This window comes from Symsagittifera roscoffensis, chromosome 3 (assembly GCF_963678635.1).
Source record: "Symsagittifera roscoffensis chromosome 3, txSymRosc1.1, whole genome shotgun sequence".
NCBI lineage: Eukaryota > Metazoa > Xenacoelomorpha > Acoela > Convolutidae > Symsagittifera > Symsagittifera roscoffensis.
The window spans coordinates 21,948,139-21,968,628 of record NC_087064.1 but is presented as its reverse complement, the minus strand read 5'-3'; the positions used below and the strand labels follow the sequence as shown (position 1 = coordinate 21,968,628).

Sequence of the window (20,490 nt, the reverse complement as noted above, 5' to 3'; positions counted from 1 at the left end):
GAATCACCACAAATATGTAATTCAAACAGACGACCTTGATTTAGAATTTTCAAAAGTATTCTCAGAATACATAAAAAGCATACAATATCATAACTCACAAAGAGCAAACTCCATATTCACTAATGAAGTTTTTGCCATAATATATAGTTATATCTCAATATTAGAAAACGAAATTCCAATCCCAAGTGTCTCACCGACAGAGACATCTAAACATAAAAGGGTACGACATGAAATCACACTATTTTCAACTTTCCTACATATAATTAAAGAAAATTTCACTAAAGATGAAGTTTCACAACATACAAAACATGACTTACAAAAAATTTTGGCATGGTTTATAATAGATTATTTCACACATAATATAGATTTAATTTCACAAGCAAGAAAAAATTTCAGACCTCAAAATTCAAACGATGATACCGCCATCACAGAACAGTCAGACTACGTTTGGGACCCCGAATGGTCTCATTATGCATTTATAAATATCCCACAATCAATTGCAAGTCAAGCAATAAGTACAATATCTTATACAAGAGATTATGTAAGAGTAGTACCATTAATCATTGATGCAACACCATTAAACTACAATACATTTCTACCGGATACGCGAAATAACAGCTTAAATTCGACCGTCATACACAATGAAAACCTTAATGGAACTAGGAATCTCACTCAGCAAGATATTCAGACACCATCACACTTCATAAATGAAGAAATTGTACAAACAACAACAACTACACAACAAAGTATTTCACCAATACGTCCAAATTTAACAACACCAAGAAATACAAACACTTCACTAGCACAGGTAACCTTACAATCAACCGTTAAACCTTCGGTTGCTCCAAAATATTCACAAATGGATTATCAAACATATAGACCCATGACAATACCGTCAAAAACACGCAGAACGTTCACAAGAAACAATTTTGCGGAACACAATTATAATTACACACATTCATCAAAAACAAACTATCCCCCCCGAAAAAATAATAATAATCAGATAAGATCTCGATATTGGGATAACCCAATGGCAACAACCAATTCAGTAAACTTTCAAACTAATTCATATCCTCCACAAGATCGTAGTGAAACTATCCATTCTTTCAACAGAATAAAAATAAAAAGCAAGCATCTCATCAAACGGATTATTTATCCTCTGATGATGATTATTTACAACCAGATATATTTGCACCATACACTCAAGAATATCGCGGACAAGGAGTGCAAAAACCATATACAGATCATAGAATTTTTTCTCCACACCCAATAGATGCACAAAACCAACAACCAATACAAGTGCAAAACCCAATTAATACACAATCTTTTCAACCAATTCAGCCACAAAACCCAATGATTACACACTGGTATCAACCAACACAAATGCAAAATGAGATACCACTTCCATATTACCTTCAACAACACGAAATAACAAAAAATCAACTTTCGAACTTTTCACAAATGCCAAATGCAGCAAAATCACAACAAATGACAATGAATCCATACCTTATGGGTGGGTCATCAATAACATCAAACAAACCATTAATGGTATTCACAGGAACAGACCCTGAATATTCTGTAGAAGATTATTTAAATGCAGTAACAGCAAATTTGATTTTAAATATAGGACCTGAACCAATTAATACGCCACTACATCAAAACTGGATACATCGACGCACAGCGTTGATACAGACAACCTTAGACGGCGCAGCCCAAAAATGGTTTTCAGTATTGCCTATAGAAATAAAATCAAATTGGAAAAGATTTACACAAGAATTTTCAAAAATATTTGACTCCGAGAGAAACAAACAACAACAAAGAGTTTTATGTAATGAAATTCGCAGATTACCAAATGAAACCATCAAACAATTAGCAGTACGTATCGAAACACTAGTTCGAAAAGCATATTCATTAAATACACACGACTATAAAAACACAAAAATGACAGAAGTCTTAATGATGACCTTAACACCTCAATTAAGGAAAATAGCAATAAAAAAGAGAGCATCCCATCCCTCCTCAATTCGAGAACCCGATTTAGATTTTCGAAAACTAGTAGACAAACTAGAGCAAGCGGAAATCGCAATGAAACTTGAAGAAACAGAAAATCTGAAATTACAATATGTTAACCGAATTGAAACAAATACCACAAATATCAACAATATACAGGAATCAGATACAGACCTCGTTGAAAAAACCACTGAAATACTCAATATTTATGAAAAACACCCAAACTTTAAAGGCAAACCATCTTTCAAAAAATGGTGTAATTATTGCCGACGATACGGACATAGTATTTCTGAATGTAGACAAAAACAACAGGACAATCAAAACAAACCTCAAAAATATAAAGAACCAAATAAATCATTCTATCAATACATGAAGAAAGATCAAAATCTACCAAACAAAAATGTATACAGCAACAACAGTTCAGGAAAACCACTTCCGAACAATACCAATTACACGAGAACCCAATCACCATATAACTCAAGTTATAGAGGAAGATCACCAGAACGAAGAAATACACAAAATTCGTCACAAAATCATTATAATAGACCAAATAGTCGAAATAACTACTCCAGATCAAATTCGAATACAACACAATTTGCCTCTAGATCTAATTCCCAATCAAGGAATAATTACTATCCAAACAATCAATCACGAAACTCATCATACAATAGAAATAGAAATTACTCCAATAATCGAAATAGAAGTTATTCAAACAACCGAAACCAGAATTACCCGAACAATCGATCAAGGAACAACTCATATAATAGATCAAACTATAACAGACCAAACAATAAATATCAAAACAGATCACGAAATAATTCACAAAATCGACATTCAAGTTATAATAACCGTTATAGAAATTATTCCCAATCACCACACAGGAATAATAACCATTATAATAATTCTAACAATCGCCACAGAAGTAGTACACCTAAACATCAAAGACATATTAATCAAGTACAATCAAATCCAGAAACAACATCAGACCCCCAGGTATTGATGACACAGGAAATAACGAACTACAACTAAATCAAATAAACTGTGAATCATCAGATTCAGAAAGTGATACAGAAAACACTATCTCCATAAATATGATAGCAGTCGAAAATGACTACGAACCTATTATATATGAACAACCTTTTTCATCACATATATATGAAAATCAATTAGAACTCCTTCACAATTATTATATTGAACCCATCCATTCTACACAAACGGCACAAGAAACTAACGAAATCAACACTACAAATCAATTCAATGAAAATAATAAAACAAAATGCTTGAATACAAATCACATCTATCAAAATATACAAAAAGAACAACCCAAAGAAAAAATTTGGACAATACCATTTCTTTTAGAAAGTCCAAGAAACAAAGAATTTCAACCACCAGATCTTGAAATTGATTTTTTAATTGATTCAGGAGCAGAATCAAACATAATAAACATTCCCACATGGAATGAGATAAAAACATTAAACCAAAACTAACGCCTCTTGAAACCTCCAGTAAACTAGCAACAGCACAAGGATCAACATTGGTAAACTATGGAAAAATTCAATTATTTCTTCTCCCCACGAGAACAATAGAGCAAAATAAAATTTTAAATAAACCATTTAAACAAATATTTCATATCACTGATATTAAACACAATATCATTGGAATACAATTTATCTCTAAATATATACCAACAATCAACATCTTGAATAGTAAAATACTAATCAAAGATAAATACACAAAAACAAAAGACACATCCCTAACATTTTTTCAAAGATTAAACAAACAACCACCATTCTTTTCAAAATTCTTTTCAAGTTCACCAATATGATAAAAAACAAAATAAACAACAACTCTATATGTCAGATTTTGAATTCAAACCTATCCATAAATTTTTCAAAATTACAATATCATCCATAAAATATTTGAAAAACTCGAATTCAGATATTATTTCTCTACATGTATACAAAAATACACCCTATCAAGTAACATTGCCTTTAGGACTTTTAGGCTATTACGAAACCAACGCTACGATATCACCAATACACGAAAAAGCATATCGCGTAAATAATATACTCCAAATATTAGATATTTGTCAATCCACAATTCTTAATGAAGAATTATCCATAAATAATATAATAAGTAATGAAAAAAGAAATACAGATTATTTCACAAAAACCCCATATTTCAAACCTACATTCAACATAAATAACTATACAGAGAATCAACAGAAATTTTTAACAATGTTTAACTTCCAACATTCACAAATAACACAAGACGAATTTGATAAGTTAGCCAAACAGCTAATAAAATATTCATCAGTCTATGCAACATCGAAATTTGATGTTGGCAAAATCAGTTCATCACTACATCTCCCATTAAAACCTGACGCAGTTTTCAAAAAACAAAGAGCAAGTAAAGTACCAATTCACTTACATGATAAAGTAAACAGATTACTCGATATTTTAGAACAATACAATATTATCTCACCGGTAAACAAAGAAGAACAACCAAAAGGTAACACATTTATCAACCCTGTTATCATCCTAGCAAAAGGAGAATCATTAAAAATAGTTCTAGACGCTAGATACCTTAATTCACTAATAGACGAATCAAAATGCAATTGGCCTATTGAACCAATACAAGTTATTTTAACAAAAATAAACGGAAAATACTTTACAACCGCAGATATGAATAGTGCATATAATCAAATGCCACTAGATGAACAATCGCGACGCTTAACACAATTTGTTATTGGAAATCAGCAATATGAATTCATTCGCCTATTCTATGGAATATCCATAGGACCAGCAGCATTTTCAGCTTTTATGAGCAAAATTTTTAGACCACTTATACTCAAGAAAAACGCAATCACCTATTTAGACGATGTTTTTATGCAATCACAAACAAAAGAAGAAATGTTCAATGTTTTAGAACACTATCACAAAATACTTCAGAACGAAAATCTGAAGGCCGCCCCCGATAAATCACACTTCTCTTTAACACGAGTTAAATTCTTAGGACATAATATAGAAAGAAAAACAATCACTCCATTAAAAGCACGCATTGATGCTATTCAAAAGCTCCAACCACCAATGAACAAAAAGAAAATCCAAGAATTCCTTGGAATGTTAAATTTTTTAAGCAAATATGTCTATAAAATGCAATTATACCTAAGACCATTCTATAAAATACTTAGACAACAAAATAATTTTGAATGGAACACAGAACATCAAGCACGATTTGAAGAAATTAAAAAACCCTTAACTGAACAAATTTCGAATACAATTCCAGATCTAAATCAACCATTCTACGCAATGTGCGATGCTTCGAATTTTATCATCGGCGCAGCATTATTACAATCACACAATGGTACAAACAAAATGAACCTTATATCAGCAAATTCTCGATTATTCACTCAAGCAGAGCTACGACTCTCAACTCTAATGAGAGAATGTACAGCTATAATATATACACTAACAGAATATGAATTTCTGATACTTGGATCAAAACATCCAACAGTTCTATTCACAGATCACAAACCAATCATTTTTCTCTTTACACAAAAATCCAATCCAAATCACCGAGTTTATAGATTTCAACTAATTCTAATGAAATTCCCAAACTTACATATAGTTTAAACAGCAGGAAAGAATCTTGCATTACCAGACACCTTAAGTCGAAATACACCACCTGAATTACTTACACGTAAAACTACAGTTGAAATACCCAAAAATATAAAATTCTACCTTGCAGAAAACGAAACATCCCCCCGACTAGAATGCAAATATGTAGTAAAAACTAACGTTGAACAAACACAAATAAACAATCTACAACACTTCCCACTTTATTTATATTGCCAAAATAACCACTACGAAGTTGATCTACTTGGAACATCAACTTTCAAACCAATTCCATATTCACAATGGATAAAAAATAACACCCAACAAAAAAGAGTAAAACAACACCCGCATAAAAAAGACCTTTTTCCGTTAATTGAAAAAGAAAATCTAACTGATAAAATAAATTTATCAGGACCACAAACAAACGATTCAAAATACACAATAAATCAAATTTTTGACCTCCATGACCCACTTGATACAATTCCTTTATCTAAATTAGAAATTGAAAACATTTTTCTCCCCCAACAAATAAAGTTACAATTAATACTTTGAAACAATATCAAAATCTTGACCCAGTAATTAGACAACTAAAATCATGGCACAAATATAAAACTAAACCCGTCAAGGCAGATACAACTATTTTTCGAAAATTTAATAATACAACAATTAACGAAAACACAGACCTTCTAGAATACCAATTAAATGAATCTACAGTTCCCTGTCTCCCTTTAAGTATGATTCTCATAGCTTTTAATATTTCACATACACAAAACATTAAAGGACACTCTGGATCAGAGAAAACATATTCAAATTTCATACAAAACTTTTATTTTCCAAATGCACCAATTTGGATAAAAGTACTATGCAATGATTGTATAGTATGTCAGCTAAATAAACCTTATCCAAATCAAAAACAAATAGCACAAAAACAAGATTTTAAAGGACAAAGTTTGTACTTTAACCAACGTATTTCATTTGATACAAAAGGACCAATTTCACCCTCATCCGAAGGAAACTCCTACATTATGGTAATTGTTGACGCGTTTACACATTATGTAGCACTTAACCCAGTACCACATTGTAACGCTTATTACGCTTACACAACACTCTATGAACACTGGATAGCCAAATTCGGACTACCAGAAACTTTAGTTACAGACAACGGTACAGAATTCAAAAATAATGAAATCATCACACTATGTCATTTATATAACATCAAACACAAACCACGTACATCTCACGCACCTTGGACAAACGGCTTAGTTGAAGGTATGAACCGTTCACTACAAGAATATCTTAGATGTATCATCAATGGAAAGGATACAAGATACACCGAATGGTCAGCAGATGTAAAACTATTTCCCTTAGCATATAATTCACAAATCACGGCAACTCTAGGAATGTCACCATATGAAATGGTTTTTAATCAAAAGCCACGCAAACCAATTATGTTTACAGCAAACTCTCATAAAAATGCACAAAGTTATTGTCAACCAAATAAAGACTCAATTTGTTATAACTTACCTTTACATACACACGATGAAGATCATTTTCATCACCCACAAATTCTTAAATTAGCCTCCGGTACACACATCGAATGGATTTTAAACAGAGATAAAAAACACAATGAAATTTACCAAAAAGTAACAAAAAAGTTGTTACAAAGGCAAAACATTAATGAACAAATAAATTCACGCTTTACACCAGCCTCCGATTTAAAAATTGGAACATTTGTTTTAATGCCCAATTTTAACACCCAAAAAGGAATCTCTAAAAAATTACAACCCCTTCGTAAAGGACCATACCAAATAATTGCCAAACCCACTGATGTCACATATAAAATCACCGACTCAGACAAAAAAGAAATTGTTCAACATCGAAACAACCTATTACCTTATTACCCAAAAGAATACGCACTACGCGAACTAACTCAATTATATTAGTTCACAGGTTTAAAAATTATTCAAAATAACCCACACACGGAGAATAAAACAAAGGAACAATATGACATTCATCTCGAGAACCAAAATAAAAAATCAACTATAACGAAAAACAATACAAAAAAGCTAGATCAAAACATACCTCAAAAAGAAAGGAAAAATAGAAAATTGACAGAAAAAATAATACCCCAAGAACAAATCGACAAATCAGAACATAAAGAGTCATCACGACTTAGAAATCAACCACCCTAAAAACTATAAAACATTCATTCCACAATCTAAAATATTAAAGAAAGTTGAATTTCAAAAACAGCTTTAATTTTATATTTAATAATTTTTGCACCTCTGAAATATTTTGAACTTTCATTTTTCAAAATAGTATGCTGACAAACAAGCAACGATTCTAGTTCAAAATTAGCCAATAGGATTCATCCAATCCGTCACCTTCTCTAACTCTAACACAAACCAACTAGACGAACGATATTAAACTCCAGGCATATCTATAACTATAACTTTGCGACCTCCAGGTCAAAAATAAGCAAACCACTCCAACTTGACAACTAAAATAAATATCACCATAATATCAAAACCCTCCCTTATCTAATAACCCAAAGATCAACAATATTTCCCCAACTCCGATCTCAAATGCCCCCCAAACAAATATGTTAAATTAGCCTAAAGTAAAAGAACGACCATTTTAATTAGCCTAAAGTATAAAAATCTCAAAAATACCCCAGATCACTTGACAAATAAAAATAAAGACAAAGAAGACCTCCCGATCACCATAAAATTCGCCCCCAACAATTTTTCACAAAACTCAACCCACTTGTCAAAAAACCAATAAATAACTCGACCACACTTGAAAATTGCCTCAAACAACAAAAAATATTCGATCGAGAAGCCATTTCTTAAATGCTCTTCTCTCGACCAGTCAACATAATTCTTAACATTCTCATAAACTTTTTAACGATATTTAAACTTTTAATCATATTTCTTTTTGATACCTTTGAATCTTTTGTAATAATCTTAATCATTTTTTGCAATATTTTTTTAATTTTCTATTCCATATTTGAACTATACCTCCAGCTTTCGAAAGCTATTGACTATATCCACAGGTACGATTCACAAAACTTATCTAAATGATACGAACCATTTTTAGTAGAACAGATATTTTTTTACTATTTGTAATTTTTATAACATTTCTATCATCTCTCATCTTGACAATATGCAAATGTATAAAGAAAGCAATCATCACATTCGCCCTAGCAACAATCCTCCTAATTCTTTTCCTAGAAGAATACTATAAAAAAACATAAATTTTTCCACTAAAAGAATAAATAAAAAACCATCAAAAATTGCTAACCAACAATCACTCAGTCAGTCTTCACCGACATCATCCCAAGATAACCCAACACCATCTTCAACTACCCAAAACCCCCAAACATCCACAAGCATTTCCTTTCAAGATAACCCATATACCTTTGAAGAACGACACGCTCGCTTATCTGAACCACTAGAACCAGTTCAACGACAAGCACCTCTAAGCGAACCAACATATAACTTATACCCAACACTACCACAAGAATTAAGTAGAATACGAAATCCTAGTCAAAACCAAAATACAGTCGAAATAAATAGACAAACTATACATCCTCGACGAAACAGAAATTTTCAAACTCCCCGAGTTCATTTTAATATACCTCAATCCCCATCACAAAGTACTCCAGAAAACCCCATTGGCATATTACCAGAAACCCCTACGCTTCTTTCACAACGTAGCACCTCAACCCTACCCTCAGATTACTTAGGTTCAACACCAACATCTGAACAAAATCGTGAAAACCCCTTTAACCCAACAAACCAAACATCACGACTACCATATTGGACAACACATTCATTCACACAAGGTGAACCAAATTTAATCAATGATCCGATAGACATTTCTACGGATAGAACAACATCCTCATCACTACCAGAAACATTATCACTACCATCAACACCATCAATAAGCCAGATTTCACCACCGCCTTTTAACTTAAATTTCCCAAATAACCTCGACGCTAGATATCGAGAACAATCATCAACAAACATTCCTTTAAGACTAGACTGGAATACATTCACAGCACCTCCACCATTATTTGGACAACACCCAGAAAGTAACCGACTCCACAACTGGGCACTAAATAGAGTACAATATAGACAAGACATCCACGAAGACATTCGTGATCATAACATCCAAATACTCCAACAAAACAGTCTACAATTAAAATTTGAAATCACAGTTAAACTAAAAAACATTACTCAACATCCCTACCCATTAAACCCACCAAATATAACAGCTCAATCCCTACCACCACCATTTATAACAACTGAAGTGATATACAAATACGACAGATATACCAAAAAGACAATTGGTTACATCACATTTTATAACCCATACTCAGGATTATCATACACATGTATATTCTAAAAATATTAATTTTTCTCCAACTCTTTTTTCTAGTAATCTCCAATCAAAACATAAACCCTTCCCCCCGCACAGGACCCCAAGATTTATTAGTACACATTACGATTGTGAAGAAAATGAACAAAAAACACTACACAAATATGCAATAAATCAAGTATCACAATGCGAAACAGAACCACAAGCTATAGAAACTACAAATGTAATAGCGACACTTTATTCAAAAGCCCGAGCAACAACAGTTATAGGATATAAATTCACAGCAACATTTTCTGAAAAGAAAGTACATTGTTCACAAGTCTCAAATGGAAATAAAAACCGACTTGACCACGAATCATTCTACCAGAGTAATATCGAACGACTTTTACATCTCAATCCCGAAGATTGTAAAAACGAGTTACTCAGACTAAATATCACAAGAAATAAAAACACAGATAGAAAATTAGTATATTTCCAAGTTTTTGCAGATTCTGTACATCAAGCAGAACTTGAAAGATATCAAGGACATATAAAATTAGATGAAAAATACCCATACAACGGCGCACACGGAAGATTAACTTATGATATACACGATAAAAACTGGATACCACATATTGGTATAAATAACCCATCAAACTGCAAAGCAGACACAAAAAAGAAAGGATATCAAGAAATAATGTTTTTCGATTGGAAAATACAACTCGAAAAAATACAACTCACACGCGATTTATCTGACAACACAATGATCTATCAAGGAATTAGATTACCTTGTAAAAACGATCAAGGTTATTGTGACCCTACAACACGAACACAAGCAACAATTGTTTGGTTCCCCGAAGACACATGTACAACATTTCAAGTAGCAAAAATACACGCTCGTATGATAAAATTTCACGAAAAATATTTTTTACAATCAATCCCATATGAACAAGTCCATCCATCACGAAAACAATGTTCTAATTTTAGAAACATACACAATATAGAAAATAAATTGACACGTTTTCAAATATATCAAGAAACAGAACTTGCATGTAAATACAGAAATCCACTTCACAAAACACAATACTCCGAAATATTAGTTGAATATGAAAAAGGATTCGACATGACCACTGGAAAAATAAAAATCGACCCATACGCCACAAGTCATCCTATAAACGAAGGAACATCATATATACCAGTTGACTTTCAAAAAAGTAAAGGTCAACCTGGTGGACATCTAAAACCCCATGACACTAGAAGCACACGTTTACAAGAACTATCACTAATGAATAGTACATATTTCGGTAATATCCACTATGATATTCACCTAGATATGAAATTAGACTACACAATTAGCCGCATTTTTCAAGAAATGTCACTCGCTGAATTAGAAACACTTCACCAGCTATGCGAAATAGAAAGGACACAAATCCTACAATCACTTGCACTAGCAGTATTAAAAATACCCTACGCAGGATATTTACTATCAGGAAATAGATCAAATTTTTTAGACTACGAAGGAAACATTTTATGGTTTTATACCTGTACCAAAAAAGTATCACCACTATATGTTTTTGAAGATAAACGATGCTATAAAAGAATCCCTATCTTTTAGAAGAATAAAGTACATTTCGTTGACACACTTTCAAGACGAACCTATTTCTGGGATACCGCAGTCCCATATGGATCAGAAAACAGCCACAATGTAGTACAACTGAACCCTGATGAAGATAAATATTACCTTCTTACCCCATATCCCACATTAATGCAATCACTCAAAAAATTTTCACCTGAAAGCATAAGAGCTATTGCTCGAAACCCAAATATTGACCTACAATCAATCGAAATATATTCAAAATCCGATATCCAACATCACATTAGAACACAACAATTCCAAGAATTATTAACACAAATGGACACTATACAAAGACAATCAATTGACCAAAACTTACGCAAACTTGCCGAAACCGCAGGACTTGCAGATATTTATACACAAGATTATAGCGGATATTTTAAAAACATTAAAGACTATATATATCTAAACGGTGAAAAATATAGACCACAAGATATTTCACCTATAAATATTTTTAGCTTTGTTACACTAAAAAATGAAATTCTCGATTTTCTAGGATGGCCCTACTACATCTTAGAAAAATTGACTATTTTATACGCAATGTTTAACTTTATAGGATTTCTTTTTTCACTCTTAAAAGGAATCTACAATACATGCGCTATACACACACAAGTAAATAGACAAGCAAGTGTAGCACGCATACTATTTGCAGGATTTTTTGGAATTTTTTCATCATCAATAAACAAAATTCTTTTAGACGCACAAATAAAAGAATACAACACAAAAATAGCAACAAGACAGAACACATACGACGAAGAACATAACAATGTAGACATAACGCCTACAGCGCCACAGTTACCACCCCTACCACATAACCATCCATTATCATTAGTCCCACGAAATTTTCGAAATTTAGCAATAACACATAATCCAAATTTTAGACCAACCATATCACAAAGGCCCAATCAACATATAATGACACACCATTCACTAGATGAAAATACATATGAACAAATTATCGAACAACCCCATACCACCGCTTTTCAGTCTCAAAATAATAATTTTTTTAGCCCACGATGAGCCGACAACTTGGATCCCTACACCGCTCAAATTCCCACCCAACCAACCTCAACACTCCAATTACAATAATTCCTCTTTTTGCTTTCCCGCCACCCGATTTCCCAACCAATAATGTAACATCAGGCATGAATTCAGACACTAACTCACATATCTCAATTTTATACTCCATTTCACAACTTAATAACCCAAATATTGAAACCCCTGATGAATTTGCAGACTCTGAACCATCCCCATCCAATAATTTTCAAACCAACTCCTCAGTTTTTTCAAAACCCCCTTTTCAACCAATCCCGCCAAATAACCCACTCCCATCCATTTCTACACCCTCTTATGCTTCACAAGTCACCCCAACCTACTCTTCATTTCATTCAGACCGATCATCCAATTCTCCAGATACTCCCCAAATCTCCCAGGAACTAGATAATTTTATCACCCTACAACAACAACCCTTCCACCTTGAAAACCCCACTATAAATCAGATTTCATCCACAATAGAATCATCAAACCCACCTACCCCTACACCCTCTTCAGCTTATACCGCATCATTAGCACCATCATCCACATCCACCGAATCATCAAATAGCACTAATAGAGCTTATCGCACTTTCAAAAGAAAATTCCCGAACCATCCATTTCCAACAAAACCAGGAACAGCCCGTGAATATATTAATCATCCAAATCACACTAACACGAAAGATTTTTTAGCAATCACCCTACCTTCATTTCCACAATATACTTTGCATACTCCTAACAACACTAACGACACACGTAGTTTTGTAGATGAACAAGTTTTAATGCCTACACTTCATTGGACATCATATTATCATTTTACTAACCCCCTTTGCCTACCTTTATCTAATACTCACATCGATATAGAAAGAAATAAATATATGCTATATCGACTCACCACACCACTAACACATAGACAATTTACTTATATAGGATATAAAAAGTCACTAAAAACACACACTGCACCCCGAGCTAACGAATATACGCTAGAATATTACGATCATAACATCATCCGAGCTAACCAAGACCAATTTTTAGATGATGATCGTTTCGCTAACCCACAAATCACGGAAAAATTCTTCATCAAAACACCATATGTATTTACACTCAATATATTTGATCGCAAATTCGATCACATCATTTCTGAAGCACTAACCGACACACAAGCTTACGAAAGTTTTAAAGAAAAATTTCAATTATTTTCACTAACCTTTCATTTCCTTGCACCACATGAACGAGATTTGCACTGCTCACACGATATTATGTTACGCACTAAACAAACCCACACATATACATATTATCGCTTCATACAAAATCACTTTGATCTACACACTCCATCAAGACAACCACACCACCGTTTTCAATTTATTAACTCTAAGTACACTTCACCATTTTTTCTTAACTTCACATATTGCATCAAAGATACTAAACTTCACGGTATTCTTCGCAATTATGATCCCATAGCCCAAATGTATATTTTTTGTCCCATCACGAAGACCTTCAACGCAGAAGAATCCAGACCCTTCCTTATCCCACATGAATTTATTCAACCTATAGAAATCCCGATATTAGAATTCATCCACAACACTAAATACAATCATAAATTATATAATCTCATCCAAAACACACCTTATGATTTTGCAGTTGGCACTGAAGAACTAAAAACCATTAAAGCACTTCAATTGCTTTGGCCACTGCTTCAAACTAAAAACATCATTCGCATATTAGCAAAATTACTAACTAACTCCGACATAATACACGACATCTTCCCCCACGGTTTTTTCCCCGACGACTAACAGGTAAGTATAATTTATACATATTCTTAACTAATAAATTCAAATTAAAAAACTAACCATTCTTTATCCATGTCTCATTTAGATTTTTAGTCTTCATCTCACGATCATCTGCAAAATACACAAAAGAAAAATAAAAAATAGAAAACTTCTTCAAATTGTTCCAAACTCTAATAATCTTTTGCGCCAGCTAAATTAAATAAAATTCATACCAATGTAGTAAATTAATTTATAAATTATTTCCCTAAAAGCAGTAATTCTAATAATGATGAAAATTTGTAACTTAATTTTTCCCCAAAACTAGCAGTAAAATTGAAATTCTATGTAGTAAATTGATAAAATGAAATTGCAGTACTAACCTTTTGATATTTCCATTCACTCGCACAAGAATTCTATCCAAACTCGCACAGCTCGCCCACGAAGAATTGTTTAAATAATGAATTTCAGTTTCAAGCTTTCACACTCAACAACTCTACCACACGATAACAAGTTTCAAACTTTCATTTAACCCGGTTGGAAAGGAATTATATACTAAACAAAACTAACCAACGCAGCTTACTAAACACCACAACACATAGAATAACAGCATGACTAAGAAAAGGAAACCAACGGTACCCAAACCGGATTAACCCAGTTTAAAACTGGATAATTTATTCTTTTGAAGACTATTATAAAGTCTAAGAAAGAAATAATAAAACACAAAAAAGTCGAAAGACAAACCCATACCAAAAACAATTTGATTTTTGAAAAAAGGACACAACCAACGAAACATAAGAAAAACCACAATAAACCCAACATAAAAAGTTATCACATAACAGGACCTCTCACAGAAAACGCACGAAATCATACTCCCACTCCTGGCCTAACCCACCAGAGAGGACGTCCTGAGCAAGCTCTATAGCCGGCCTAACCCACCGCGCTACATCCACGCTTTGTGACCACACTTCTATTTTTAATAAGAGGTACTCAAGGGTGAGTAACTCTTCAAAATAACCGAACTAAAACAAAAAGCTTTTGTGAAAACAACTAACCAAAATCATAATTAAAACACCAAACTAATAAAAATTTTATAAAATGTAAATTATACCTTGCAGTATATAGATCAGCATACAACACCAAAGACGAACATCCAAAGACAAAATGACCCCACTACACTCGAAAAAGAATGGCCAACCACAATCATCATGCCGCCCACAATCACAACTCAAAGGATTTAGAGTACGACTTGACTTCGCAGAAAAGGACTTCATTGAACTAGAACAATTACCACCTTGATGTCCAAGTATACGTACAGATCCGAGTAACCAGGCATCCCCTCCACGCACAATCTCCACGCCATTCCCAGACAAGGTCAACCCAAAAGAAGTTCTCTACATGGAACAGAAAAACCTGTCATAGCCAACCATTCTGAAATCAGATTTGAGTTTGTTGCGAAAACCCAGTCGTTGTCATGAGAAGACACAGCGATTGAACCTGGAACTTCTCTAACAAGAGAACCCAGAAGAAATATGATTTTCGCCAAATACCAACGTCCATCATCCATCCTTTGAATTGCAGAAAGACTATTCTAAAAAACTCTGTAAAACCCGGATGGGTGGAACCTGATCTAAACTACATTTTATGATTGGATAAATTAGATATTTTACCACTGTAAAGTATTTAATATTAACCAATCATGATCCATCAAACTAACAACCCACTTATTTGTAAGTGCTGAAATTACTTGTAATTTCAGCACCAGAGAGATTTGAATTTAATTTGGAATTTAGTTGCCTCTCCAAAGGAACTTCAGCAGCCGCAATAAACCAGTATACCCTAGATCTATTGAGCCTAGCAGAGACTAGTTAAACAACCTGAGACTAGATAGTATAAGAGTAAGATTAGGATCGGTATTAGACTAAGAAGTTGCACGAATCTATCCGGCCGAAAATAAGATAGCGTGACGAGCAGACGGTGTACCCTATCCGAAATTACTCTATGAGTTAACCACATCGGTCATAACTCAATTTCTTCTCTAGGCATTTATGATTTTTTATAATCCCATTCTCTAATTTCAAAGTTTTAAAATTTTTTCAAGCTTGTAGTTTTTAAACTTTTTTAAGCTTTGAACTTTTTAATTCAAAACTAAAAAATTTTTAGCTAGCATTGCAACTTTTTGCAACTGTGTTGTTCAGATTGAAACCAAAAATTAATTAACTTTTTAATTTTTCATGTTTCATTTTTTTAAGCTAACCTAAATATTTTCTGTGGTCTTTACTTAGCGGATTTGTAGATTGTGCAAACGAATAGATAGATAAAGGGCTTAGGCTTCTTTGTAAAAAATAGCTGCTTATGAATATTCTCAACAATAGTTTCTTTTGATCGCACTTGTGTGAAAAATAAACAAGCTGAAAACTCGAAGCCTCCTATGTAAACCCCTGTCGTGGTCTTAATCGGTTGCGAGCTCGCAACATGACACAAGACTGACCGCAGAGTCACAGGTATGGCACATGAAAAACTTGTTTGATATTTAACAGTAGACACATTTTTCAAATTCTCAATCTCTGTAGAGATTTAAAACCAGTCCTTAAGGGTAATGAAACAGTTCCAGCTCAGTATATTTGAGAGAAAACTAAAAGGCAATTCTCGAAAAACATCTGTTTTTTACTGGTTTTTATCCACTTATGGTTATAAATTGAAATAAATGTTTGCACTATCTACGTTTGCACTATCTACTATTTTATGAAATATTTTTTTGATCAATCGACCCTAAAACTTTTCTAATGACGTCTTTGTTTCCATTTTGTATTAACTTATGCGGCATGGCGACAATCCACCGCGAGCGACAATTCATCGCATGCAACCATTCGTAGCGTTTTTAAAAAGCGACTATTCGCAGCACGCGACGACTGGTAGCAAGCGACATTTAGTAGCGACAGAATTTGTTCTTTTCTCAGGAACTGGATAAATTTTCGAATGGTGGAGTGAGCACTCCCCATCACCGTCTGGAAAACCCTATGCCATCCCTCCACTGAATTGTTGGTTTTCTGCCTTCCATTTTTCGCGTTTTCGAACTGGTTCCAGAGTGGAATAGAAAATTGTCCAACCCTCTGCGTCCTCGGAGGAAGTTTCTAACCCAAGCTGGTTCAAAATAATTAATGTAATCAAATAAAGGGACTCGTCGTTTTGGTCGGAAAGCTTAGAACAAAAGCAGTCACGCCGATTTTAAAGTCGAGCTCAGGTATCAGTGCCAAAGCAATGAATGACTTTAGAAGCATGCTTCTTTTTTTATCTTCTCGATACACTGGTGCTAATCCAATCTCTTGAATTTTGCGCCAACTGGCTTGAGCGAAATGGAAAAAAAACATACTTTTATAGTCACTCTATTAAAAACCTTTTGAAAAGCGTTAATTGAGGCCTTTTCAAAATCTATCACAACCTTGTGAGGGCTCAAGTCCTGGGTTCTGAAGGTCCGATTGTTTTGCTATTGCTCTTCGTTTTTGTTTTGGAGAAGAAAGAATATTAATGGAATTGTTTGATTGTTATTCATAGCATGAATGGTAAAAATTTGGTTAAGCAACGCGGGATATGCTTTAAATGTCCCACCTGCATGCCTGACTGTGTTGCTTTCCAAAGTTCTCTTCGGTGACAAATTTTGTTTTTCGGTCTTTGTCATCCAACCCCGAATCAAAAAACAGAAAATTATCCACCCTCTGGGTCTTGCTCAACTCCAAAAGCACGGCATTGTTTTTGATTGAGTGGGGGCGGAATAAATTACTCATTGTTTAAGTTCAAACTCGCGCACATGCCAAAGTTTTTGAACATTTTACTCTACTTCTTACTTATTCCTCGCATGGAATGTTTTCGTGACCATGTTTTCCAGATGTGCTGACTATTTTATCTGCGATGGTGGTGGCAACAGAAGCTTTACACAGAGTTGACCCATCACCAGCTGTATTTATCATTTATTTTTTTGTGGCGGTTTAGATTGAAAGTTTCTCTATCGTGGACAAATTGCTGTTTTCATCGCTCGCTCATGACAAAGTTTAAAGTCATATTGGTTTCAGTAAGTGTAATGATTTATAAGAAAAAGTTAAAACGAATGAATCGAAACAAAGGTTTCGCTTCATTACTCTTATCTTTACTCTTATCTCTCGTTTAATTACTTTTATCTTCAAAGCTAATTCATTTCGATTTGGTATTTAACTTCAAAATGGTGCTAAATTGAAAATTTTGATCGCTCGTTGGATTTTAATCCCCCAAAATCACCGCAAAACATGTTGCTCAACTCGCATTGTTTTTTAATCGCCCCAATTGGCATTTAATCGTGCTGCTAATTGTCGCCTGCTACTAAGTGATGCTTGATGCGAATTGTCGCGTTTTAAAAATGATGCGAATATTCGCTTGCGACGAATTGTCGCCTCACGAACTTATACATGGGGTCCAAATATCATTATATAGGGGTCGGCGCAAAAACGAGAATTTCGGGTCAAAGACGTCCCAAAAAGTGCCTAAAACGTCTCAGGTACATCTCCCACTACTCGAGAAAATCAAATAGCCGCGGATGTCAAGAAAAGTTCCTTGTCATTAGATATTTCGAGACATCTAGTTCGAATGCCTTACGTGAGTGTTTGCAATCCACCAGTTGAAGTAAGTGGTGATGATTGTGAATCCGTCGGTGAAGCCTCCGATGGAGTCCCACACTGCCAAGTGTTTCATGAGGAAAGCACTGTTTGAAGCTGGCAACTCATTGGCAGTTATATAACATAGGAAGTTTCCCACCTAATTTGCAAAATGATACAAATTAAACATCATTTGAGTAATTTCTGTCAAAATTTTTCAAACAAAAATTGATGGAAAATATCAGTAATTATGATTTTTTTTTGATACCAAGTTTAAACCTGTGTACCATCAGAAGCTAAGGAAGCTCTCCAGTATTCTGTCTAGGGCAACCTTTTAAGTTTCTTCGAGTTCCACTTCATAACTCGGCAAGTCTGCTCGCTTAATAAATCATAGTCACCGTGCATGGATACAAATTTCATATAAGAAGTTTCGCCTACCAATCCCAGAACCGACACCACAAATCCAGAGAGCCGCATAGCATTTGTGCCAGTTGTCCATTGAGTCAGTTTCAACAAAACTGGAACTTCAGTGGTGGTCACGTTAGTCAAGTTCATTCTTCCTGGGATTCAACAAAAACTCTCGATGCTAAAATTGGCGATTCTGGAAAAGTTATGGTTGTCAAATTTCAAAAGGTCAGTTAAAAGCTTAACAAACTATATTATTTTTATAACAACGAATTCTAGAAGTGACGGTGTGAGAATAAATGATAAATTGGTGTTTTTTGCCTTAATTGTCTCATATGACGCAAGATACCTACGGAAATTGTCTGATAATCGAAATTAGCTTCCATTGTTGGAATTATTGTTTTGATAAAATTCTTACAAAATCAATGAAAGCTGCTATTTTACCCCAGCAAAATCATATGATTTGAAATGTCAAACGTTTTCGGAAGTTTTCCAAAATGCTATGGTCAATTAGGATATGAGTTATCAAATAACCAGGATACAGGATAGTCAGCAGCTTCTTAAAAGTTTCCTTTTATAGATAATTGTCTGTTTACCAATTCTTGCTTTCCGTGTCCTCTATTCATTTAAGGGGAGGTAAATTTTGGTAAGGTAAATTTTGGGGAGGCGCATGAGTTAATGGGAGGCTCATGAGTTAAGGGGAGGCTCATAAGTTAAGGGGAGGCTCATGAGTTAAGGGGAGGCTCATGAGTTAATGGGAGGCTCATGAGTTAAGGGGAAGCTCATAAGTTGAGGAGAGGCTCATGAGTTAAGGAGAGGCTCATGAGTTAAGGGGAAGCACATAAGTTGAGGAGAGGCTCATGAGTTAAGGAGAGGCTCATGAGTTAAGGCGCGGCTCATGAGTTAAGGAGAGGCTCATGAGTTAAGGCGCGGCTCATGAGTTAAGTGAAGGTTCATGCGTTAAGGGGAGGCTCCGGCCCTCGCCAACCCATAAGAACCCCCTCTCCCTTTAAAAATTTATTACACCTCACAGGCAAGTA

At 34.1% G+C, this 20,490-nt stretch overlaps 1 protein-coding gene across 1 annotated transcript in view; it reads right to left on the bottom strand.

Moving 5' to 3' along the window:
- The window catches only part of LOC134841629 (uncharacterized), a 30,025-nt gene extending 10,249 nt beyond the window's left edge, over positions 1–19,776 (bottom strand). Inside the window, exons 1-2 of the mRNA XM_063857659.1 lie at positions 19,484–19,776; positions 19,047–19,205 (exon numbers count right to left, since the gene is read on the bottom strand). Coding sequence (XP_063713729.1) covers positions 19,047–19,205; positions 19,484–19,600 — 276 coding nt within the window. The 5' untranslated portion in view covers positions 19,601–19,776. The remainder of the gene's footprint in view (positions 1–19,046; positions 19,206–19,483) is intronic.
- Positions 19,777–20,490: the final 714 nt, after the last annotated feature.